This window comes from Lithobates pipiens, unplaced genomic scaffold, assembly GCF_037356315.1.
Source record: "Lithobates pipiens isolate NorthernLeopardFrog02 unplaced genomic scaffold, aLitPip1_a1.2 Scaffold_18, whole genome shotgun sequence".
NCBI classification, from domain to species: domain Eukaryota; kingdom Metazoa; phylum Chordata; class Amphibia; order Anura; family Ranidae; genus Lithobates; species Lithobates pipiens.
The window spans coordinates 179,043,477-179,069,900 of NW_027507758.1; the positions used below are offsets into that span (position 1 = coordinate 179,043,477).

General features: G+C 43.3%; 1 protein-coding gene across 1 annotated transcript in view; it reads right to left on the reverse strand.

Moving 5' to 3' along the window:
- Positions 1–9,446: 9,446 nt before the first annotated feature.
- FAM98A (family with sequence similarity 98 member A) overlaps positions 9,447–26,424 on the reverse strand; it is a 95,109-nt gene continuing 78,131 nt past the window's right edge. Inside the window, exon 8 of the mRNA XM_077486438.1 lies at positions 9,447–12,474. Coding sequence (XP_077342564.1) covers positions 11,713–12,474 — 762 coding nt within the window. The 3' untranslated portion in view covers positions 9,447–11,712. The remainder of the gene's footprint in view (positions 12,475–26,424) is intronic.

The window sequence follows — 26,424 nt, forward strand, 5'->3', positions numbered from 1 at the left end:
GGCTTTGTTACCATTCCCTGAGGAAACAAAACTTTCCTCCAGTGACTGTTTAATGATCTGGTCAAGCTCCTCTCCAAACACATGATCTTTCTTAAACGAGCATATGTGTAAGACACCTGTTAGAGGCAGGCTCTGCTGTCAAAGCATTTAACTAAATAATTCTCTGCATATGAGCAGATGGGGACCATTCTGAATATTTATCTCATGCTGTGGTCCAGGGCATCTACACAGAAAATAGCAGATGGAAGTAGTTGTAAATTGTTCTCAAACTGCAATATCCAGAATGAATATGGCTATATTGGTTCTTCATTATCTTGGGCCAGTTAGCTGTGGTTTGATATACTGAAATAGCACACAAGAGTTGGTTGCAGGACTGGGCCTGGCAGGGGCAAAGAGCTTTAAAAAGCATCTCACATTTTCTGTCCAGAAAATATCTTTAAAAGATGGATTATTTTCATTGGGTACAGTGCAGTGTTTGTTTAGGATAGAGACAGCAAGGACAAATCACAGAAATAGCCCACTATTTTCAAAACTCTTTTTCAACAAAGTTCAGAAAAGATTTGTGCGCTAGTGAAAATACTTTCAGGCGTGTCATCCTAGACTGAACATACGACTTGTTCGTGAATGGGGAAAATTTTGCCAGACTTAGTAGGTCTCTTTGTGCCAAAGCAGGGGTGACAAAAGGATACTTTTGCAGAAAAAGGGAATAAGCTTTTGAACATTTGCAAGCATATTGTGGAAAGCTCCCTCTTCAATAAAGCAGACGAGAGCGGGGAAGAAAAACTTTTCTGTAGCTTCCTCCAACACAGCCTCTACATTCCCTTCATTACCCTCTGATTCAGCACCCTCTACGAGCAGCATTTGTAGGGACAGAGTCTGGCTAAAAAAACAGGAGTAGGAATAGAAGAGGCGGGGTGAGTAAGCACGTTTGTGTGAAACGCGTCCACTGAGCACCTTATTGGATCAATGTATGTCATGTTCATGGTTTTTAAGGAATTTTCAATAAACTTTTGATTTTAATTCTGGATGTGCCGCCAATTTTGTCTGTTTCGGTTAAAAAGACTCAGTTAGACTTACCGGTGACGGTATTTCTAAGAGCCTTTCAGGACAACCCCGGAGAGAGTGTAGCTCCACCTTGCAATCAGGAAACACATGCCCACTTTAAAAACACCTCCTCCTCCTCCATGGCTTCAGTTATTGTGGCCTTCCGACGCTGGAAAACAAAGCACAGAAAGCACAACACCATGGTAGAACTTAATACATTTACTAAGCATAACCTAGGGAGGGAAGTAACGGTTGTCCTGAAAGGCTCTTAGAAATACCGTCACCGGTAAGTCTAACTGAGTCTTTCTCAAATCGCCTTTCAGGACAACCCCGGAGAGGATAACCGAGAAACTTACCCTAGGGCGGGACTACTGCCTGCAGTACCTTCCTGCCGAAGGCCTGATCTGCTGCAGACAGTAGATCTAACCGGTAATGCCGGAGAAATGTCGAATAACTGGACCAAGTGGCAGCCTTGCAGATTTGTTCAGGCGTGGCACCAGCCCTTTCAGCCCAGGAAACTGCCGTGGATCTAGTAGAGTGGGCAGCAATACCTGAGGGAGGTATTTCTCCTTTTGCTTTATAGGCTTCTGTTATAGCCAACTTAAGCCACCTACCCAGCGTACTTTTAGAAGCTTTCTCCCCCTTGCGTGATCCAGAAAATATCACAAAGAGGGCGTTTGATTTTCTAAATTCTTTAGTAACTTTCAGAAACTGTAAAAGACATCTTCTCACATCCAATGTGTGAAAAACTTCCTCTCCTGCATTTGCTGGGCTTGCAGAGAATGTAGGTAACACTATTTCCTGTGATCGATGGAAAGTTGAGGATACTTTCGGTAGGAATGCTGGATCCGTCCTCAGTACCACCCTGTCCTGATAAATTCTAAGGAAGGGTTCTGTAATAGCTAGAGCTTGGAGCTCGCTGACTCTCCTGGCCGAGGTGATGGCCACCAAAAAGATTGTTTTTAAAACCACCTTCTGCAAAGAAGCTTCCTGTAAGGGTTCAAACGGTGCTCCCGAGAGACCCTGTAAAACTGTAGACAAATCCCAACTGGGAAAGTCTTTAAGGGCTACTGGTCTATTTCGAGCAAGAGCCCTAAAAAATCTAGAAATTAAAGTTTCTTTAGATAAAGTCTTTTCAAAGAAAACTGATAAGGCAGCCACCTGAGTCTTCAGGGTACTGGCTGCGAGACCCTTCTCCATTCCTTCATGGAGAAACTCCAAGACGGACACCGTGCTCTTGACCTTGAGTTCTCTAGAACTGCACCAGGAGTTGAACTTTTTCCAGACCTTCATGTAAATTGCCTGTGTAACTGCCTTCCTACTGGACAGCAGGGTCTTTACTACTTTATCTGAGAGACCTTTAGCCTTTAACAGGTCCTCCTCAGAAACCAGGCGGTTAGCTGCAGGAGTTCCACTTCTGGATGACTTACTGTCCCCTGGGATAACAGATCTTTTCTGAGTGGTAACCTCCATGGGGGCTTCGAGGCTAGGTTTCGAAGACCCGCGAACCAGGGTCTTTTTGGCCAAAAAGGAGTGACTAGTATTAAGTCTGTCCTTTCTTCCCTGAATTTCCTCAGTACTAGTGGAATTAGAGGAAAGGGGGGAAAGGCATAGCACAGCTGGTAATGCCAGGGGTGAGCGAATGCATCCAACCCTATTGCTGCATCTCCTCGGTGAAGAGAAAAGAATCTGTCCACCTTTGAGTTCTGCTGGCTGGCAAAAAGGTCTACCTGAGGAACCCCCCAGGCCTCGGAGATCATCAGGAACACTTCCTGATTCAGACTCCATTCTGCCTCTAGCAATTTGCGCCTGCTTAGGAGGTCCGCAAACAAATTCTGAGAGCCCTTCAGATGCACTGCCGATAGTGAGGCTGTGTTCTGTTCTGCCCAGGCTAACAACAGATTGGCCAGCTCCATCAAGCTCCTGCTTCTGGTTCCCCCTTGCTTCATAATGTAGGTAACCGCTGTTGTGTTGTCTGACAACACCTGAACATGGTGACCTCTCAAACTCTGCTAAAATGCCACTAAACCCAGAAAGATCGCCTTCAACTCCCTCCAGTTGGATGATCTTTGAGCTTCCTGTTTGGACCAGACCCCCTGAGATGTCTGACCATCCAGATGGGCTCCCCAGCCCCAGGCACTTGCGTCTGTAGTAAGGCGCTTGTCCACAGGAAAGGTCCACACCAGGCCCCTTGAGAGGTTTGCCTGGTCTCTCCACCACCAAAGAGCCCTTTTCGTCTTTGACGAAATTTTTAGCTGTTTTTCCAAAGGATCCTGATGGGACCAGCTTGACAGAACCTCCCTCTGAAGGGGTCTGGAATGGAACCTGGCCCACTGAACAGCCGGGATTGCTGCCGTAAGCAGGCCCAGAACTGCCATAGCCATCCTGACTGAGACTGTCTGGTTGCTCTGTATCCGCTGTACAGCTAGCTGTAACTTTTCCTGTTTTTCCAACGGCAGGAAAACTTTCTGGAGAATCGAATTTAATGTATACCCCAGAAATTTCATTTCCTGTGAGGGGGTCAGGATTGACTTCTCTAGGTTTAGAAGCCATCCCAGGCCCTCGAGGTGAGACTGGGCCCTCTGGAGATTGACTAGGGCCTGCTCCCTGGAGTCTGCAAAAAACAAAAGGTCGTCCAGATAAGGAACGACTGGAATCCCCTTCAATTTCAGGGGTTCCAAAGCCTCTGCCATAATCTTCGTAAAGACCCTGGGAGAGGACGAGAGTCCGAACGGCAGAGCCCTGAATTGGAGGTGCCATACCGAACTCCCTACCTTCAATGCCAGGCGCAGGAACTGCTGCGATGCCTGATGAATTGGTATATGAAGGTAGGCATCCCTTAGGTCCAGGGATGCCATGAAGCATTCTGGGGTCAACAGCTTTGTGATGGAGAAAATTGTATCCATCCTGAAATGTTTGTACCGAATGAACCTGTTCAGGAATTTCAGATTCAGGATTAGACGGTACTTCCCTGAGGGTTTTTTCACCAGAAAAATATGTGAATAAAAACCCCCGCCCTGCTGGTTTACTGGGACTTGAATCAGAACCTCTTGCTGTATCAGCTCCTGTAACAACAGCTTCATTGCAGAGGCCTTCTCCTGATCCCTTGGCAATGTTGTCACATAAAACCTGCTCGGGGGTAGTTCTGAAAACTCCAACCTGTACCCCTGATTGACAACGCTCTTCACGAACAGATTTGGAGACAGCCTGTCCCATTGTTCGCGAAAAGCTGACAGTCTCCCCCCCACTGGGGAGATATTGTCACTTGTTCTTAGGGGACTGCTCTGGGGGAGATCTAAAGAGGACTCCACCCCTGCCTTTGCCCTTCTGTGAACCCCATCTGCTCTTGGTCTTTTTTATGGGACTGCTGAAAAGCACGAAAATTCTTTTTAGCAATCTGCTTTTTCTTAACTGGAAAAGCCTTCTTTTTATCGGCTGTTCTATCCAGCACAGACTCTAAATCAGGACCAAAGAGCAAGTCACCCGAGAAGGGAAGACCACACAGCTTGACCTTAGAGGCAGTGTCCCCATACCATGTTTTCAGCCAAACTGCTCTCCTGGCTGAATTTACAAGAGCCGAAGACCTAGCGGCCAGTTTAACTGATTCTGCTGATGCATCCGCCATGTATTTGACTGCATTCAGGATCAGTGGAAAGGACTCTAAGAGATCCTTGTGGGGTGTCCCCGCCTCAATATGGCTCTTCAGCTTCTCTACCCAACATTCCAGATTCCTGGCCACCACCGTAGCTGCCATTGCTGGTTTTAGACTGACTGACGCAGCATCCCAAGCTTTTTTAAGGATGGAGTCAGCTTTTTTGTCCATTGGGTCTTTAAGGATCCCCATATCTTCAAAGGCTAGATCCGTTCGTCTGGATACCTGCGAGAAAGCTGCATCGACTCTGGGTTTCTTGTTCCAAACCTCTGAGTCCTTATCTTCGAAGGGAAACCTTCTTTTGAGAGCTTTAGAGAAGAAAGGGGCTTTTTCTGGGTCCTTCCACTCCTTTCTCACTGAGTCTGAGAGGACCCTGTGGACAGGAAAAACTCGCCGTTTTGTTTCGTCCAACCCCTGGTACATTTTGTCATGAACTGACAGTTGTACTTTTTCTTCCTGAATTTCTAGAGTAGTGTAGATTGCTTTTAAAATATCATCTACTTCCTCTAGTGATAGCTTGAATTTGGAGCCCCTGCTATCTTCTTCCTCTTCCTCCTCCTCAGAATCCCTGAAGGAGATGAGAGTACTACCCCCTTCGTCTCCAGACTCTTCAGTTTCCACCTGTCTGGATGACGACGCCCTGGGGCTGGGCGGTAAGTTCTGAGGCTCGGTCTGTGCGGGAGGGTTTTGTATCAGGATGGACTTGACTGAACTCAAAGAGTTTGTCAGCTCTTTAACCGAAGAAAACAAATCCTTATATTGTTGAGATGTTTCCTCTTCCATCAATTCTCTGATACAATTTCTGCACATTGCCTTCTGCCATGAATCTCTGAGGGGGGTTTTGCAAGAAGGACATTTTCTCTGACCTGGTCTAGCTTTTCCTAGTGATTTTTCCTGAAACGACATACAGGTTTAATTCACTAAAAGCTCTCAACAACCAGTTGCTTAACACCAAGCCAGTGCAGAGACCCACCACCAAACAGACCTACTAGTGAGACCCCAGAACTAGGCTGCAAAAGGTCAGAGCGAAGTCCACCTCTGACCTGCAGCGACAGGCCCCCAAGAGGGGGGAACAAACAAAGACATACCCACAGTAAAGCAGAGGGTGCCAGTGCACCTTACGTACCTGGGCTGGACCGGTGCTGGGGGCGCCTGTCTCCGCCATAGCTGGCTTGCACTCTTCCATCGTTTGAGTGAGGCAGCTATTTTACAAACAGCTCTCATTTTAAATTTTCCCGGCCGCCGCGTCATCAAGGCCGGCCGGAAGCGGAAGCACACGGTCACCTGACCCGCCCCATGACCCCTGCGTTCCAGGCGCTGAACCACGGCGCCACGCCCCCTCAGAGCGCCCGCGCGTCACCGTGAACGACGCCGTCGCCGCCCGGGACCCGGCGCCGAAAACGGAGCCATGCCGCTGACCTGCAGCGGCCTCCGCCAGCAACAGAGCCCTCCCTGCGCTAACAAGCGGACACCGGGCACCCGACGCCGGCACTCCGAGGGTCCTTACTCCCGTGAGATGGCGGGACCAGGAGCTCCAGGAGTCCTCTCCCCGTGGAGATGCTGCTGGGGGTCAAAGAGAAACAACCTGCAACAAAAGGTAAGCCTTACTCCCCTGCAGAGAGTGTAGCTCTCCCTGGTTCAGGCACATGCTTCCTCCAAGGAGGAAACACAATAACTGAAGCCATGGAGGAGGAGGAGGTGTTTTTAAAGTGGGCATGTGTTTCCTGATTGCAAGGTGGAGCTACACTCTCTCCGGGGTTGTCCTGAAAGGCGATTTGAGAAAGGTAAGATGTTTTTGAGCTATGGACAAAGCTTGCTAAATTAAGGCCATAATCTGTCTGTGAAATTGTGATACAGACATATCGGCTTTTGTCAAATATGCTGCTTGTTGCATGCCTGAAATAGAGCTAGAATCAGATACTAAAACCAATATTAAGACCAGTTTCTGCTCTGCTGCAAGGGATGATTCATCACGAGTATTGTGCAGACTTTCAGCAGAGGGAAGGTTTGCCTGCTGTTTGGAATGGGCTTCCTTTTTTTCTGGTCTCCGCAATATCTACAAGTAAAGGTATTTCCCCTGTGGCATACTCAAGAGGTAGTGTGTGGGAAATACGGTAAGTCTGTCTGGTAGCAGTAGGTAGTAAACCATTCTACAAGGGGTCTTCAGGGACTGGGTTCAATTGTCATGGACCAGTCCTGAACTGAATCACGCCCTTCAGCTATCAACGCATTTCCAGTACCAAGGTGAGCATCCCACAAAGAATCCCATGCCGGAAGCAACAAATACAGGCTATCCTCAGTGTGGGGGTCCAGGTATGGCTTCCAAGGTTTTAACAAAGTTGCACTTTGGTGGCACAGTGGTGTAGTGGTTAGCACTCTCACCTAGCAGTAAGAAGGGTCACCGGTTCAAATCCCAACCAGGACACTACCTGCCTGGAGTTTGCATGTTCTTGTGTCTGCGTGGGTTTTCTCCGGGCACTCCGGTTTCCTCCCACAATCCAAAAACATGCAGGTAGGTTAATTGGCTTCTGTCCAAAATTGGCCCTAGTATATGAATGGGGACCTTGGTTGAGGGTAGGGACCAATGAGAGTGTGCAATGGACAGGGACAACTGTAGACACTCAGGATGGACTGGTGTCTTTATTCAACCATACAAACTATGATCTGGATACATGGCTGCAATAGAAAGTGATGGTCAATTGAAGAATTCTTTAGGAAAATAATAAAGTAGTTTCTCTTAAAAGGAGAACATGTTCATTACCTACACACTAGCAAAAAATCTGAGGACCCTCAGAGTGGGGTAGGGTTATAGGGGGCACTCCTCAAAGACTTGCTGGTGTCCAGTCACCTGAAGGTACAAGCCTTTAACCCAGGGGTCTCAAACTGGCAGCCCTCCAGCTGTTGCAAAACTACAAGTCCCATCATGCCTCTGCGTGTGGGAGTCATGCTTAAAACGGTCAGCCTTGCAAAGCCTCATGGGACTTGTAGTTTCGCAACAGCTGGAGGGCCACCAGTTTGAGACCCCTGCTTTAACCCATGGTCTAGGACAGGGATATGCAATTAGCCGAGCGCCAGCTGTTGCAAAACTAGTCCCATCATGCCTGGGTGTCATGGTTGTCAGAGTCTCGCTATGCCTCATGGGACTTGTAATTCTGCAACAACTGGAGGTCCGCTAATTGCATATCCCTGGTCTATGAGTACTCTGCCTGTGTCCTGTACAATTAAGATAAAATGTTTGGCTTTAAAGAAAAATCCACCAAAAAATGGATGAGAGCTTTTGGCAGGATTTGGTCAATCAGATTGCTCACATGAATTTTGGTTGGTTCATCCAGCTGTGAAACATCTTGCCCAGCAACAGCGTGGGCACTGGTAGCATATAATTAATTCAGTCTCAGTAGATTAGGAACAGAGGATTTCTGCTGCTACATTGGTGCTCACTGTGTTATTAGGGTCTGGAACTACTGGCCTACTGAGACTGCAATGCTCATTTCTGCAGACTGCCTTACTGAGGTCTATTGTGAGGGCTGGCAGGGCTGTGCAAACCAATGACACTTTGTTTCCCAGGTGGCTTTTGCAGTGCCAATCTTCTGTTCTGCAACTGTCACTTCTTGCTGGCTGCTCTTCAGGGACCACTCTACATTTTAACCACTTGCTGACCAGTGACCACCGTGCACACATATATGTCGGCAGAATGTCAAAGGCAGGCAAATGGGCATACCTGTATGACCCTTTGAATTTGCCATTGGGAGCAATGATCTTTGTCATGTTGTAGTTAGCCCATCCCCTTCCACAGTTAGAATCACTCCCTAGGACACACTTAACCCCTTGATAGCCCCCTAGTGTTTAACCCCTTCCCTGCCAGTGTAATTTATACAGTAATCAGTGGCTATTTGCAGCTCTGATCGAGGTATAAACGACAATGGTCCCAAAATAGTGTCAAAAGTGTCCGCCAATAGCGTAGTCCCAATAAAAAGCGCAGATCACCGCCATTACGAGTATATAAAAATAAAATAAAAATGCAATCAATCTACCCCCTAGTTTGCAGACGCTATAACTTTTGAGCAACCAAAACATTTTTTGCGATTTTTTTTTTTTTTTTACCAAAAATATGCAGAATACATATCGGCCTAAACTGTAAAAAAAAATAATTGTTTTATATATTTTTTGGGATATTATAGCAAAAAAGTTTAAAATATTGCTTTTTCTTTCAAAATTGTCACTCTTGTTTATAGAGCAAAAAATAAAAAGCAGAGGGGATCAAATCCAACCAAAAGAAAGTTATATTTGGAGAGGGGGGGGGGACATCAGTTTTGTTTGGGTACACTCCCGCGCAATTGTCAGCTAAAGCAACGCAGTACAGAATCGCAAAAAATGCTCTGGTCAGGAAGGGGGTAAATCCTTCCAGGGCTGAAGTGGTTAACAATAGACAAGGGCTCCGAAGTGCAGTCTGCAAGTAGAGGAGACAGCTGCAGATCACAGAAGGGGACCCTCAGGGATTTCCCCCCCCAACTTGGTGAGGTGAGAGGAACAGCAGCTTATGGAAAATCAGCCACAGGTTACTGGGAATAGTGAAGACTATACATTGCATGGAAGAAAACATTGTTGAGAGGGAATAGGAGAGTTCTGGCTAAAAACGTAAAAGCGCATACCCTTGCGTTGAAACCAGAGCTAGACTTACCACAATATCTCTTGATATGAATAGAAATGCAGCTTTCACTTTTCTGTACCAGTAACAAGAAATAAAAGTAAATGAGACTATAGCCAGGCAATCTTTATTGCTCACCTTTCACACAAACAGCATACGTTCAGCTGGCTTCCTTCACAGCTTAACATGGCTTATTTACACAGTAAACCCAGCAAAAAGCATAATGTAGCTCTTGGAAAAGATCACACATCCACAAAGGTTTTGCTTCTTTTTAAATATTCCGGGCATAAACCCACTTTGCTCACAGAGTAGTGCATTCGTTGGGAGGCAGAAGAGGAAAAAAAAATGGGGATAAAAGTGGTGTGAAATCTTGCACACACAAGGGAGGAAAAAAAAGTTTAACGGTTTTCAAGTAATTTATCTGAAAATATTAGTGTTTTATGAAAGCAGCCGAGTCCTTTAAGGCAGCCACATTTGACATTTGAAGACCACAGCTATGACTTGCTTAAGCAGCACTGATCCCCTTGAGCTGAATGTGATGTGCAATTGTTAGATGAAAGATGGAAGGCTTGATTGCCCTAAATACTGCCGTAGAGCTCATGTAATAATGATTACCTTATCAGAAAAAACAAAATAGCAACACAATTTTTAAAGGGAAAGTGAACTTTAAAATAAAAGGGGGGCTTATCTTTTTTGCCCCCTTTCCCTGACTTAACCAAATCCGCACCCTGCCCCTCCAACACATGCATACTTAAGTCAATCTGATGGGCATGGTTTCATTGTTTGTTGGCACCCAGAGATGCAACTCTTCCCTGCTCTGGCCGCACCTGCACATTAATTTTCCCACAGACTTATACAGGACCATCTCAGGAATTGAGGCAAAGGGACACTCATGCTCAGGCGCAGCACTGCTGGATGTAAACAAATAGTATAGTCACAATCTTTAGATCAAGGTGTGTACACTTCTCTGAAGGGGGGGGGGGGGGGGGGGGGGTTAGGTCACGGTAAGTGGACAAAAATAAAAATATGCACTTTGTTTTAAAGTGCACTTGTACTTTAAAATAAAAAAATTGCACAATTTAATGCATGCAGCATATGCATTTGAAGGCAGTGTAAAACTTACACATTCATCATATAAACATTATGTCAAAACCACAGAGCTGTTAGTCTTTCATATGTAATGCAAGAAGGAAAAACATGCTAAGGGCATACTCAATAAGACAATCAAGAAAGTGCGGTAACTTCTATTCTGTTAGGAAATTTGAATGTCATTAAACCTCTCTAACTGTCCTTTATGGTAGAATATGGTTGACATGGACACATCTCCTTTTCTTTTTATATCCATTTTTCATCATCATATGTACGTGTGAAGAGACTAGCAACATATTTATATGAAATTGCTGGATACCTTAAACTAAAAAGGAGCTCAAATAAATCCCAAACAAGGTTAAATATATTTTCACTTTACTTAGAAAAATATTTATATAAAAAGGAAACATAAAACAGCCCATTTACAAAAAAGAATGAGAAAAAAATGCAAACAGAAATGGAGGAGTTGCCCATAGTGACCAATTAGGATGTATACTATTCTCCGGGAAAATAAAACAAGGAAACCTACTTGTCATTTTGGGTTGACTCCACATTTGTTACAATGTGTTTTCCCCCCTATAATTTTTTTCTTTTCTTTTTTATATAAAGATGCCCTAGTTTTGCAACAGAATATACTATTAGCACATTCCAATTTTACAGTTAACAACCATTACCATATTTATTTCAAATAAAAATTTTTTTTTGAGATGTAAGGTGATAATGGCATCTTGTGTATAAAGTCACACTTGCAGATCTGTGCTATGAAGTTACCATCCCAGCAAGTTTACTTGTATAGTGCTCAATAGGCTGTCCTTGCCTAAAACAAAAATCAGACCGATTAAAATCTGACAGGCTAAAACAAGGAAAGGAGTATGCATTTGTTTTGTAAAGCAGATCTTTAATTGGGGCGGGTTGTAAAAAAAAAAAAACTGTCCTGAGCCAAGCAAATACACAGGTTTACTAAACAGGGCACTAATCACTGTCCGCTCAAGTAAATACATTTCTGGGTGGAGCTTTTTATTTAGCCTTTGAATATTACCACCGATTAGCCATCTCTGCAAACAGTATTTTCTTTGAGAATTTTGGAGTGAAAAATGTAACCAACAAACCGCATCTGAATAAACCAAACAGTGCGAACACAATTTTTTTGTTATGTATCAAAGCTATGGGACAGCGTAAAACAAAACCAAAAAAAAAACAAAAACTAAAAAAAAAAAAACCTTTCTGATCAGGTTGTCACAACTATTACGTGAGCTCTACTTAAAGTGAAACTAGAATGATCTCAACTGGTGTAATGTCTTCCTTGTCCAAAACCAGACTGATTATATTGATAACCTCCATGCTGAAAGTGCTGCTCAAACTGACCACCTTGGTTGTATGTTTGTGCACCACGGCCACCCCAACCCCCACCTTGCCCTCCTCTTCCACCACGACCACCTCTGCCTCCTCTTCTATCTCCACGGCCACTTCCTCGGTCATTGTGATGGCCACCATCTTGAAATCTGTTGTCTTGTTGATAGCCTCCTCCTTGATAACCACTACCAGAGTAGGATGAACCTTGGTAGCCTCCATAGCCTCCTCCCTGGTATCCACTTCCACCTTGATAGCCACCACCTCCGCCTTGATATCCACCTCCTTGATACCCTCCTCCGCCACCCTGGTAGCCTCCAGTTTGATAGCCAGAATCTCTAAAGCCTCCATCTTGGTAATGTCCACCAGAACCACTGCCACCACCATCTGTCCAGCCTCCTTGTACTTTATTTCCTCTACCTCCTCTGTTTCCTTGATCATAGTTACCACGTCCTCTTCCTCCACCTTGCTCATAGCCACCACGGCCACCTCCCTGTTCATAACCACCACGGCCACCTCCCTGTTCATAGCCTCCTCGGCCACCATAAGACTGTTCATATCCACCTCGACCTCCACCTCTACCACCACCTTGTTGTGGGCCATCTTGTCTCTTCTGCCACGGTGGCATTTCTGGTGGAGGAGGTTCTATTTCATTGGGTCTACCACCTCTGTCAGGAACTCTTCCCATTAACACCTGTAATAAAAAAATATTGTTTGTATGAACTGTGCAATATTAAAAGATAGTACAGCTCATCATAAGAGGGCAACAAAAATGGTATGGCTTAATACACAATGCACTTTATAACAGGAAAAACATGCTCAACTTGAAAATCGAAAGCAAGAAGCTTGGGTTGTATCTTGCACTTATGACCTTGTAGGATGCCATTATTAAGCTTCCCAGAACAACAAAGTTCCTCAAACAGTGTAGATTCAATCACAAGGGCAGTAAGGACAAAAGCATGGGAAGGGGTAGAAACTGAATTAAAGGAAGTCACCCATTGAGCTGTGACCTGTATTTAGTAGGTCACCTTGGGTCTACTGCTGTGATTGAAATGCAATGAAACATGTTCTCCTGTAAAAAAAATGTCAGTAAAGACAAGCAAGAGTATGTTTTTCTAAGTAGCCAGCTCACCCAGATTTTGCAATGTGTATCATAGTTTGCCCTTTGAATACAAAATCTATGCCATCAAATGTATCCTGATTTGTAACATTCATTCCACTACTGATGGTGGTGTGGAACTTTTCCAATATCTGGGGAACAAGCTTTTTGACACATTCAGGTGGTGGGGTAGCAATGGATATATGTAGGAGCAGAGACATCATTGACAACAATACAGCAGCTTTAAAAAGGAAAGCCACCTCCCAAAAGTAAAAAAATAAAAATTAAGCAAGCTCTGCCACTATGTGCATGCACATATGAATGCAAAGACACACGTATGAAAACACCAAGTATGCTACACACACACCAGTGTAAGAGCAATAATTCTAGGGCCAATATTTATTATTAAAGCTAAACTGATGACCTGTAGGGGCTGTAAACGCTTAGCTAATGGAAAATGGTGGATACTGAAATGCATCCCAATTTCACAATTTCAAAGAAGTACGCATGTGAAAATGTGCATTAATATTGTAGAACATAAAAATTTGGACCATCATTTTATTGTCTAGCGTCTGTGCCTTCAGAAAATATATACTGTGTTATATATATATATATATATATATATATATATATATATAAATATTTATTATCTTCTAATATATCGGTTTTGAAGTAGTTAAAACTTCCAGACTAAAATGCTTTTTAAACAGGAGCAAAAAAAAAAAAATAACAAAACCAGGCTCTGGCTCAAGGGTTAAAATTCTTCCTGATATATTGGTGTTGACAAAGAAAAAATGATTAAAGACCAGAAATTTGGACCTGTATGTCAGAGAGGGTGTTACTGATCCCAGAGGGCCAGGTAAACGCAAAGATATTAATTTGCAGCGGCCAGGAACAGTTTGTACAGCAGTAAGCTTACATGTAAAAGACCTGATGTAAGCAGTAATACTTCTATTTGAATTAAATGTTGCCATGGTTTTGGAAGGCTCTTGATGAAATAAAGGAGTTGAAACCATCCCAAAAAGTCTAGTGGAGTATGTCTCTATTTAGCTATTTCCAAAATATAAAGTGCCTTGACACCTTTCTAACATCATATAGTCCTAGCATGCTCTCTGTAGATCAGTGTTGCAAAGCTCTCTCATCCAGACCTGGGGGGAATTGGGGATTTTCAGGTAGTGGAATGAGGGGATAAGTACTAAGACCATGGAGCGATAAATAAATCCAGGCAAATTAATCACATGTAAACTCACTTTCCCATTACCCCCGCTGACTCTGAAAGTCCTACTAGACTTTACCCATTGTCCCAGAACAAAAATGCCGTTGTGTGTGTGCGCGCGCGCGCGCGCGCGTGCGTGTGTGCATTAAAAAAAAAAAAAAACTTGAAACAATCCTTTTTTTTAAAAAGGAACATTTTATATACTAATATACAAGGAAGGATATTAATATTTATCAGACAGGTGAATTCCAAAGTCTAGGACTATCCCAGGACCCAGGATTAATAGTCAAGACATGTTGGCTTACAGACTAAAACATTCCCACCCCCAAATAATACAAGCTTGCCAGTTCATTGATATGGTGACTGGATTGGCTTCCTTTTTAAGGTTTTTCTTTTTACTTTATTTTCACCTGATAATCCTATCAGTACTCATTTCCTGTCCAAGGAGGAAGAGGATTGCCATCCTAAATTGCTCTCCTGGTTTGGACAACAAACACCTCCAGGTTATTTAGGCTACTTGCACATCATTTGGTTTAGAGGCGTATGTTACATCAGCTTTCTGTGCCATACAAAAAAAGTGCCCCAAACTTGTGTTCAGAGGGGAGTGTAATTTATGTCAGTACATGCGTAAAGTGGTCTAAATGCATGAATGTACATTTTTTCCAGTGGCTAGAATTAATGAATAGTTTAGTCAGAATGATTTTACTCTCATATGCTTCTAGACATTACTCTCATATGCTTCTAGACACCATACGCATATGCACGACATTAGAGAAGTTTTTATTTTGAGGCTTTTTGAGAATTTTACATATTTGAAGCATAAATTTATACGCCAGTGTGCATGTAGCCTTAAAGTTGAACATGAAAGTTACAAGGACAAAATTTCTGACAAGATCAATAGGCATCTGTTCTCAAAAAATAAGGCAAAAAAACCCCCCAAAAAAAACACACACACACCCCAACACTTAGGGTTTCCTGCGCTATACTATACATGTCTTTTGCATCGGGTGGTTTTGGTGTGCTTTCAGAAAATACACCAAAACCACCCAATGCAATAGAAGTTTATGTCAAAGTGCAGGTAACCCATACCAAACCCTCAGGTATACTGCAGGTAAACCACACCGCATCAGTGTTAAAATGCCCTAATTCAGTAGCTGCATCTAGACTGGTAAAGTGCAGTAAATTACATTTTTATTAATATATTTATACACGTCAACCCTAAAAATTGGGTTCACCAATGAAATGGTGATGACCTTTGGTGGACCAATTTTTTTCACAGGCAATGCTTTTAAAAGACCGTGCAGGTCATCAGTTTAAAAGTTTACTGTGAATAATGAGCCTAGAATTATTGCTCTCTCAGACCTAGAGTGAACAGATGCATGCTATTCACCCGTGAATTGAAGGGAGGCCTGGGGGTCCCAGATTTGACCAATTATTATGCCACACTGGCGCAACTTATTCGTTTTCATTCCCAGTGGGTCAATCCTTTGTGGATACCGTTGGAATCTTCTCACCTCTCTACTCCAATTTGTTATTACATGTGGCTAAAAGACAGAGACAGACCGGGTATAATATGTCTAACGCTTTCTTTTTCCCTGGGGCTATGGGACAGTTTGGCAAAAGGATACAGATTCAAATCCCCCCAAATGGCCCCTTTGGTGAGCAATCCAATGTTCCCTCCGGGTCTCAGTCCTTCTACATTTGAGTAGTGGATGATTAAAGGTTTTCTCCAACTCACAGATTTCTGCAGCCATAGAGGAAGGCTATCTAGAAGTACATTATAGGGAAAGTGCCTCCTCCCCACCAGGGAGCCATTTAGATATCCCCAAATAACGCATTTTCTGAACACTCTCAAACTCTCCAGTGACTTGACCTCTTCAACCTCAATGGAATATTTGTGTAGCACAGTGAATAAAAATACTGGTCATATATTTATGATATACACTATACCAGCCCTCAAAATTTTCACTCACCTGCTCGCATTCTGCGAGTGAAAAATTTGCTGGGGTGAGTGGAGAGGGGGCGCTGAGAGCAGATGAGTGACACTGAGTGCCCAGCTCTCCAGCTGCCTGAATGATAGGAGTGACAATGCCGTCACTCCTTTCATTCCAAGCATCACACAGTGCAGGCTCCAATGGCTGCTGAAGGAAGGATTTACAGTGGTAGTGAAAGTTAACCCCCACACATGCATTGTTCTTTATGGCAGCGAATGTTAACCTCCTCGACCCCTACTCCACCTTACATTGGTCCTCATGGCAGTGACATTTTAACCCACCATCCCTTCTGCATTTGTGGTAATGTCCATGAAAGTTAACCCCCCCCCCCACATTGGGGGCCATGGGAAGGGTTACATTTCAATGCCACTAACCACCAATGTAGGAGAGGGGGACATTGATACTTACACCTGTGCTAGCGGTTATTAATGCGTTCACGGACTTCAATGCTGGGAGTTACTAATGCGTCCTCTGATACCAGTGTTGGGGGTTATGATGATGTCCACCGACATCAATGCTAGGGGGTTATTAATGTGTCCTCCGATACCTGCGTTGGAGGTCATTATGGCATCTGGCACCAGTGCTGGGGGTTTGATGCATCCACTGACACCAATGCTGGGGGTTATAATTACATTGTAATTTAATTTGAGTTTAGGGGCTGGGTAGGAGTTAGGAGGGGTAACTGGAAGTGGGTAACTCCTAAGGCCTGGCTAGCAGATTTTGAGCCCTGCACTGTACTATATGAAGGGTCCACTAAACTGACTCACGACCTGAGAGCACCATATGGGTGCGATCCTTGAAGGTAGGACCGCAGAGCCCAGGATGCATTGTGGGGGGCTAAAATGCACTTCACGTAAGCTATTGGGCAGCTGTAACCATTAAAGGATAAGTCCACCCTAACACTAAAATCTCTACATCTACAGGCATCCATGATCTAACAATAACCTAACCCTGTGAACAAATCAGTATACATTTTTTTAAGACAATACTGTCTGGTCTCCAGCTGTGGAAGCTCTGCAGAGGAGACAGCCAAAAAAGGCTGTGAAATGAATGGGAAGTGACATCAACCATAGACTTACTTTGGGGCTTCTGTTGTCAGCTGTGTCCTCAGCACCCGCCTCCACAGAGAAGCTGTAGCCGACAGCTGAGGGCGGGGTCAGGGTTTTTCTCTTTACAGGGTTAGATAGGTTAGTGTTAGATTGTGGATGTCTGTAGATGTAGAGATTTTAGTGTTAAGGTGGACTTATCTTTAATGGACTCCAAGAAAGATGAGTAAAAAAAAAAAAAAAATCATATTTTCTCTCTCGTCCATTGAGGGACTGAGTCTTTAAAGCGGAGGCCTGCCCACAACTGCAAAAATTAAAAGCCAGCAGCTACACAAACAGCAGCTGCTGATTTTTTATAATAGAACACTTACCTGTCCTGGAGTCCAGGGATGTCAGCACCGCAGCTGAGGTTTCTGTCCGCTGTCGTGTGCTGCCGCTGCAATTGCCAGTAAGGGAACCCAGTAGTGAAGCATTATGGCTGCTCTCTCCTACTAGCCCAGTGGCGGGGGAAGGAGGGGGGAGCCAAGCTCTGACATAATATGCCGAGACTCCTGGAAGTGGGGACACAGGATACCTGGCAAAGAAAGGTATCTGCCCCACCCCCCCAAAAGGTGCCAAATGAGGCATCAGGGGGTGGAGACAAAACAAGTTGAAGTTTCACTGGAACATCCAAAAGCAGTCTAACTGAGAGGTATGCAACACAGCAAGTAAACGCTAACATGGCCATGAAAATAGGGTGCTGGGGGATGCCTGAAGCTCAAAGCACCACCTGAAGGACCTTATGCTCAAAGTTGTCAGCAGATGAGGATGGAAATGCTGATCTGGTAGAACTAGAGACTGTATGAACAGAAGACCATATGGCAGCATTGCAAATCTGGAAAATATTTGCTTGATGCCCAAGAAGCACTCACAGATCTAGCAGAATGCACCTTAACAAAAAGGTTGAACCTGATCTTTGAGACGATAAGCTTGGATGATGATCTGCCCAAGCCACCTAGAAATGGTAGAACGAGATGTCTGGAGTATCTTTGCAGGGTCCTTCTGGGATAACAAAAAAATAAAATCAGTCTGAAAGAAGTACAATAGGAGGTAGATTTATTTTGGGTGAAGATGGACAGAGGAAGGGAAGGACAATATCCTGGTTGTGGTGAAACACAAACTGGCTGAAGGAAAAAGGGAGCCCTGATGACTCAAAACTAGGAGTTCCTAGTAGGATAAAGCTGCCAGTTTAGATACCCCATAGAGGTGATGGCTAAAAGGAATATGCCCCACATAGATATGCGAGTGGGAGCAAAAATAGGAATGCCTCTAATGGGTTTAAACAGCCGTTTCTGATGTTCAGAAAATACCATATTTACAATATATCTCAATGAGGAATGAATAGAGGGAACTACATGTGAGACCTCCGTCCAAAGGTCTCAGGGAGAGAGGGCAATAGCCTTCCTCACTAAAAACATTAATAAAATCAGATAGGGGACTCTATGTAATATAATGTTATTGTGACAGATTTTTAATACACCAGGAGTCCTTTGGACCCCGATGTCTCTCCCGCTCTCCGCTGAAGCCAATGGCACAAAGATCATGCTCCATTAGCATCTTCCCCTAGCCACAGCCAAACAAATACCTGTACACCCAAAATATATTTGCAGACCTACTTTCAATTCTACCAATACCCCATAACTTACTACAGACTGTAGAAAATTACATCAGATAAAATAAGTGAAAGGTGGTACATGGGGGACCCCGTGTACAAGAGCTCCAGGGAAGCAAGTCGAATGGCCTCTGAAAAAGATAGAAAAGCATAAATGGACTATCTGGAGGAGCCTACAAAGCATCCATCAGAAGTCTTGACAGGTGGGCGTATAGGAATCAACCTGGGCCAGTCTGCTTTTCGAGGGGATTTTCAGTGATCCTCATTGCTTCAGACAAGGAATACGTTTCAGGGGAGGGAAGGCATAGATCAAGGTGTACTGATCCCACAGAGCCATAGGAGCATCCACTTCCTCTGATTTAAAAACCATGCTTGACTAATTGCTGAACACAGGTCCTGGAATACTTTCAGGTGTAGGGATCATTCCTGAAGACCCAGGTGGATGAAGGAAGGTTTTGTCATCTGCCAACTGTTTGTGCCTAGTATGTAAACACTGGACAAGAGATACAGTTCTTCCCAGTACAGGATTCAATCTACCTGTCTTGCCTTGGTGGGACCTCTCCTTCCTGATGTGTTGTGACAATGTATGCATAAATCCAGATTGGATGAACCTCAAGGAGGATGGTCCAGTGCTGCAGAAGTCAAAGTCTCCCAAGAACAAAGGCAATTCAAGATTTGGTGGATTCCAGAAAGAATTTCTGGGCTTGAGTGAAGGGCTTGGAGATCCAAGATGGGGCGGATAGAAGGTGGCAGAGATGCAAGCGCCTGAGATGCAAGTTGTCCAAGCATCTGACATGGTTAATAAAGGTCCCCCACTCTTGAAAATGGAAGGTTGCTGTCATGCAGAGGATGGCTTGTCTGGGGATTTGGCAGACTGAGCAGCAGACCTTGTGGACAGAGTGAGAGTCATGCTTGTGGTACCTAGACAAAGAGGTTGGGGAAGCAACATTCAGAGGGGACATTGTAGTCAGTTAGGCTGAGGAAAACAGGTACTATTGCTACCTGTAGCGTCCTCGATAACAATATCAAAAATTTGCCTTAAGAGGTGTTGTCCCTGGAAGGCCATGCCACTCAAACTCTGCTTGCACAAGGGTTTTCACAGTCCAGAACTTCAACCAAAGTGAGCTACACAACAGTATATACCGACGCAAGACTAATTTGAAGCATTCAATAAGCCAGGATCAACTGTAGCAGTGGTTAGATCTCTGGTAGAAGTAACAGGCTCAAAGATCAGGTTCCACCATTTTCTGATAAGCCTGCTGCTAAGGCTGCAGTCTAAAGCCCCATACACACTATCAGATATTCTGCAGATTTTTTCCTTCAGATTTACCAAATCCATATGAGGTCAAATCTTAAAAGTTTCAATTTGTATGCAACCAGGCAGGCCCTCTCACTACATGGTTTCGGTAAATCTGAAGACAAAAAAAAAATCAGCAGAAAATCTGATAGCGTGTATGGGGCTTTAGAGATATAGAATCTACAGAAGAGGATGAGTATGCTTGGGACCTCTGTGATCAGAGTAAGCAACTGGATGATTTGGTCCCTTGCATAATTGTATTAAAAACTATAGCTGAAAGGGTAGAGGATGCAGACGGACCTAACGGAGCTAAAGAGGACTGATGGAATAGATTCCAGGAGTGGATAGCAACATAACTCTAGGCTGCTGACATCAGCACTATACGTAGGTGTGCTGCAAGCATCCTCTGAGCTGTTGGTAGCGTGTGAGCTGGAGGCTCACGTACAGCAGGACAATCCCCTCCTGTGTCTAGAATCAAAGTTGTTGCGACTGTGTAGCTGCAAGACAATGTACAGGCTCAGAGTAAGGCTTCAGGTACTTACGAAACCCAGAGAGCTGGTAGCAAGCGAGGATCGGGTGGCCAGAGGGGTCCGGTTTGGGGTTTACAGTATAATATGCAGCATGTTTAAAGAATTGTGTTAGTGATGAAGCTGTCCTAAAATTTAAAGTGGTTTTAAAAGCAGTTTTTTTTTACCTTCATGCATTCTACACACGAAGGTAAAAAACCTGAGTGTGGCATTGTACCATTTCTAAGGAGCGGTGGCTGCCTTCATTTTTTTTTTTTTTAGGCTTTCTTCTATTTTCATCTGGTGATTTTCTGTATAAAGTGTGAGCTAAAGTTTGGCTTCAATTTGTTAGTGTACTTAAAACTACTAGTATATCCAACACTCCTTATCCCACAGACTGACAATACTACTTTCCAAAAGGTACCCTCTGTGCTCCTTCATCCAGAGTGGTGGTGGGGGCACTCACACATCAGGTTTGTTGCTGGCTAGATTACCAGGTGAAAACAGAGGATAAAAAGCCTAAGAAAGGGAAACAGTTGCAGCCACCACATCTAAGGGTTGTAAAGCTGCAACATTTTACACTTTTAGTTTTAATTCCACTTTCAGTGATTTCCAGCAGCATCGGCTAGGTATATCATATCATAAGCCTAGTTCCAATGTAACCATGTATACATTCCAATGCCTAGAATTATTCTTTATTGCCATCCCATCTTGTTACACTGTTTAATGACAGATTTTTGATCATCTTTGGGGCTGAGCCAGAAAACATTGTCAAAGTGAAGTTGGAAGAATACCCTATATTTTATTTCACATATTTTTGATGCAAAAAGTGCTTTTACAGACGATGCTCACATAAGTTTGTTTTAGAGACACCCACCACAAACCAATCTTTTACCATTTAATATTGGAAGACAATGACTACATTTCAAATGTCAGTCAGTTGGCAATTACATGAGCTAGAGAATCAGTTAAGCAAATGGAAATTAAATGCCAAGTTCCTTTTTTGCAAAAAGCTTTACCGCTCGATGCTCTCAAGGGCCTAAGGACAAGACACTCAAGATATTAGCAGTCATTACAGGTCAGTTTTTTCACATAAAAAAAAAAATGAAAATTAGGCTGGTTGTTATGAACAATAAAACATTTACTCAGGAACTCACAAGCCAAATTATACAAAAATGCATTATCTTAGAATCATAATAATGCAGACTTATAATAAAGCCGTACATCAAGACAACTACGGATAGGCCAACTTTAATGCAGTCCGATCTAGAAATATAATGGGACTGGTAGATCTTTTTTTTTTCTCATACTAGATGTTAATACCAGTGCTGTGTGTGGTCCCCAACGTGCCACCCTTAAAATCTTCAATAAAACAAATGTCAACTGCATTCCACGACAAAATGATCTGTCCAGCTTTTAATTCTATAGTCAGTCTAGAAGATAAAATTGACATCTGGCATATACATTTACAGGCATCCTCATTCAAAAACAGGAAACCAGATCACAGCAGTTACACTGTCCGGTTATAAATTCTTATTAAAATGTTCAAATTAGCAGCTGGGAATTGTATTACTTAATAGAAAATTAATTTACACTTGAAATGACAGTTAGCGGGATGCTTTATGAAATTAAAAATCTATTATAGTTTCCCTATTTTATCAGTCAGTAAAATGTATTTCAAGTTTTTTTTTTTTTTTAAAAGGAGATATTACTTTTATATTTTAATTCACAAGTACAGAGCAGGTAGCTCAGTGAAAGGTGACCATATATTGCTCAGCCCAGCTTCACAGGTGAAGAACTTAGACCTACCTGTAAGTTCCATGTCTTAGAGTACAGTACAGGACATGGGCAGAGTATTAATACACCATGTGTTACAGGCGTTTACCTTCAGGGGATTGGACACTAGCAAAGCTTTAGAGGATTTACCATCTTGATGAACACCCTTCGAGATGGCAAAGGGCAGGGCCACAAACTGGTAGTGTACGGGCCCCACAGCAAAGGAAACCCCAAATGCACTAAAAAACTGGGAACATGTAAATATACATCGTTGATGTCCACTGAAGCCAGAAAGCTCCACTGCTGAAGGGAGGTAATGACAAACCTGGTGAATTTTTTATGTAATTTCTGAGCTTAAATAAAGACATTCAGCGCTTTAAGATTCAAGATGTCCCCCTTTAGGCCCCATTCACACCAAGGCTTTTTGCAGAAATGCAGGACAGCATTTTTGGAAATGGCCAGGGATTTTTTTTTAAATGCAAAACGGTGCATTTTTTGGTTCAATAGACTTCAATGTGGAAGCTGCAGAAAAGCATGCAGTGCATTTTTACCATGATTTTGCCACAATTTGCTTTTTTAAATCTGCCCAAAAACATTAAAAAAAAACTAAAAAAAATATAAAAACAAGCGCAAAACGTGGCAAAAAAATAAATAAAAACAACACAGAAAGCATAGCAAAAAGCATAAAGCACTGCAGAAGTGCTTAAAAGCAACATGCATAAATGTAAATTGAGCCTTAGGAAGGTGAACCAGTTGGAATAAAAATCCTTAAAAACTATTTTTCCACAGAAACATGAGCAACTTTGGTCAAAAAGAAGCAAGAGGGCTCGACTGAGATTTACTAAAACTGGAGCACTCTGGTGCAGCCGTGCATTGTAGTCAATTTCTAACTTCAGCTTGTTCCATTAAGCTTTGACAAAAAAAAACAAAAAAAAAAAAAACCTGGAGGCAGATTTGGATTCTATGCAGAGCAGCACCATATTTTGTACTCTCCAATTTTAGTAAATCTCTCCTAAAGTTTGGCGATGAGAAACAAATGGGGCAGGGATTGAAACTGAATGAAACATCTGAGATGGACGCTGTCCAAATGTCTGCAAACATTACGAAATTCCCTCCATACAGTGCCTTAAAAAAGTATTCATACCCCGCTGAAATTTTCCACATTTTGCCATGTTACAACTAAAAATATAAAATTTATTTTAAGTGATAGACCCCCACAAAGTGGCAGGAAAACGATAAATGTTTTTCCAAATTTTTTACAAATAAATATCTGAAAAGTGTGGCGTCCCCTTTAGTCCGATACCCCTAACTAAAATCTAGTGGAGCCAATTGCCTTCAGAAGTCACCCGATTATTAACTACTTGCTGCCCGCTGTCAAATGACGGCGGGGCGGTGCAGCTCTTGTTCTGGGACACCATCATATGATGGCAGCCCAGAACGGCCGCGCCGTGTTGCTAAGATTAGGTGTGACCCGATCCGTGTAAAGAGCCACGTCCACGGCTCTTTAACCATGTGATCGGCTGTGTCCAATCACATGTAAACACGGGGATACCGGTAATCGGCTCTCCTCGCCTCACACTGACAGAGTGTGAGGAGAGGAGAGCCAATCAGCGGCATCGCCTTACATGGGGACATCCAAGGATGTAATCAGGGCACATTACAATAAAGAAAAGTGTAACAATACAAAAAAAAAAAAAAAAAAAAAATACTCAGTGATTAAATACCACCAAAGACAGCTCTATGTGTGTGAAGAAAATGATAAAAAAATTGTTTGGGTACAGTGTAGCATGACTGCACAAGTGTCATTCAAAGAGCGACAGCGCTGAAAGCTTGAAAAATGGCTTGGGCAGGAAGGGGGTGTTAGTGCCTGGTAGGCAAGTGGTTAAATAGAATCCATCTGTGTGTAATTTAATCTCAGTATAAAACACCAGGCAGGTCAGGGAAGGTGGAGAAGGTTAAAGCAGGGTTAGGTTATAATATAAAAAAAAAAAAAAAAACACATCCCAAACTTTAAACATCTCACGGAACACTGTTCAATCAATCATACGAAAATGGAAAGAGTATGGCACAACTGCAAACCTACCAAGAAATGGCCATTCACCTAAACTGACAAGCCAGGCAAGGAGAGCATTAACCAGAGAAGCATTCAGAGCTCGGGTGGAATAATCTGTCCACGGGACAACTATTAGTCATGCAATCCACAAATCTGACCTTTATGGAAGAGTGGCAAAGAAGAAAGCCATAAGAAGTCCCATTTGCAGTATGCAAGAAACCATGTGGGGGACACAAACATGTGGAAGAAGGTGCTCTGTTTAAGCGATTATTGATTGGTTTGCGCAAAAGTTATAGCGTTTACTAAATAGGGGATAGTTTATGGCATTTTTATTAATAATTATTTTTTTATTAGTAATGGCGGCGATCAGCGATTTTTATTGTGACTGCGACATTATGGCGGACACATCGGACATTTTTTTACACATTTTTGGGACCAGTCATTTATACAGCAATCCCTGCTATACAAATGCAGTGATTCCTGTGTAAATGACACTGGCAGTGAAGGGGTTAACCTTTGGGTGGCAGTGTAGGGGTTAAGTGTTCCTAGGGGTGTGTTAACAACTGTTGGGGGCTGGGCTTTCATTTAGTGAACACTAATCTCTGCTCCAATCACATGGAGCAGAGATCAGCGTCACTTGTTGCTAGGTAGAACGGGGAGATGCTGTTTACAACTGCATCTCTCCGTTCAGCCGCCCCATGAGACGATCGTGGGTATGCCCGCGGCGATCGAGTCCACGGGACCCGCGACCGGACTCACGGGGGACCCGACCAGCATGGGCAGCATTAAAGATTGGACGTACCTGTACACCAATATGCCTGCCCGTGCCATTCTGCCGACGTACATCGGCGTGCGCTGGTCGGGAACTGGATAACCTTTTGGCCTAAAAGCAAAACGTTGTGTGAAGGAAAATTAACACTGCAACATCACCCTGAACACACTACCCATCCATCGTGAAACATGATGGTGGCAGCATCAGGTTGTGGGGATATTTTCCTCCAGCAGGGACAGGGAAGCTGGTCAGAGTTGATAGGAAGATGGATGGAGCCAAATACAGGCACGCTTGAGCCCCATACACACTAGCAGTTTTTCTGCCGAGTTTTCCTTCAGGTTTACCAAAACCATGTAGTGCAAGGGCTGCCTCATTGCATACACATTGAAACTCTTAAGGTTTGACCTCATATTATATGGTTTTGGTAAATCTGAAGGAAAAACTCAGCAGAAAAACTGATAGTGTGTATGGGGCTTTAGAAGAAAACCTGTTAGAGTCCACAAAAGATGTTCACCTTCCAGCAGGACGACCCTAAAAATACAGCCAGAGCTATAATGGAATGATTCAGATGAAATCATATTAATGTGTTAGAATGGCCCAGTCAAAGTCCAGACCTAAATCCAATTGAGAATCTGTGGCAAGACTTGAAAAATGCTGTTCACAGATGCTCTCCATCCAATCTGACAGAGCTTGAGCTATTTTGCAAAGAAAGATGGGCAAAGCTGGTAGAGACATACCCAAAAAGACTTGAAGCTGTAACTGCAGCTAAAGGTGGCTCTACCAAGTATTGACTCAGGAGGGCTGAATACAAACACATGCCACACTTTTCACATATTTATCGGTAAACAATATTAAAAAACATTTATAATTTTCCTTCCATTTCATAATTATATGCCACTTTATGTTGGTCTATCACATAAAATTACAATAAAATACATTACATTTTTGGTTGCAAAATGGGGAAAAATACAAGGGGTGTGAATAATTTTTCAAGGCACTGTAACTTTGGAAAGTGGGGAGCACTTTGATGTTGAGGAAGGTTTGAGTTTCACATCTTGTGGGTGGACTAGGAGCCAAGCTTGAGAGGTCTTGATGTGGAGGGATTGGGGAAACAAGCGCACAACCAAGATGGAATAAAGAGCATGGCCCACCAGTGAGAACAGAGTCTGGCCAAAAGCCATTTCTTTTTTTTTTTTTCATATTTTTTCTTCTTTTTTTTTTTTTTTTTTTTTTA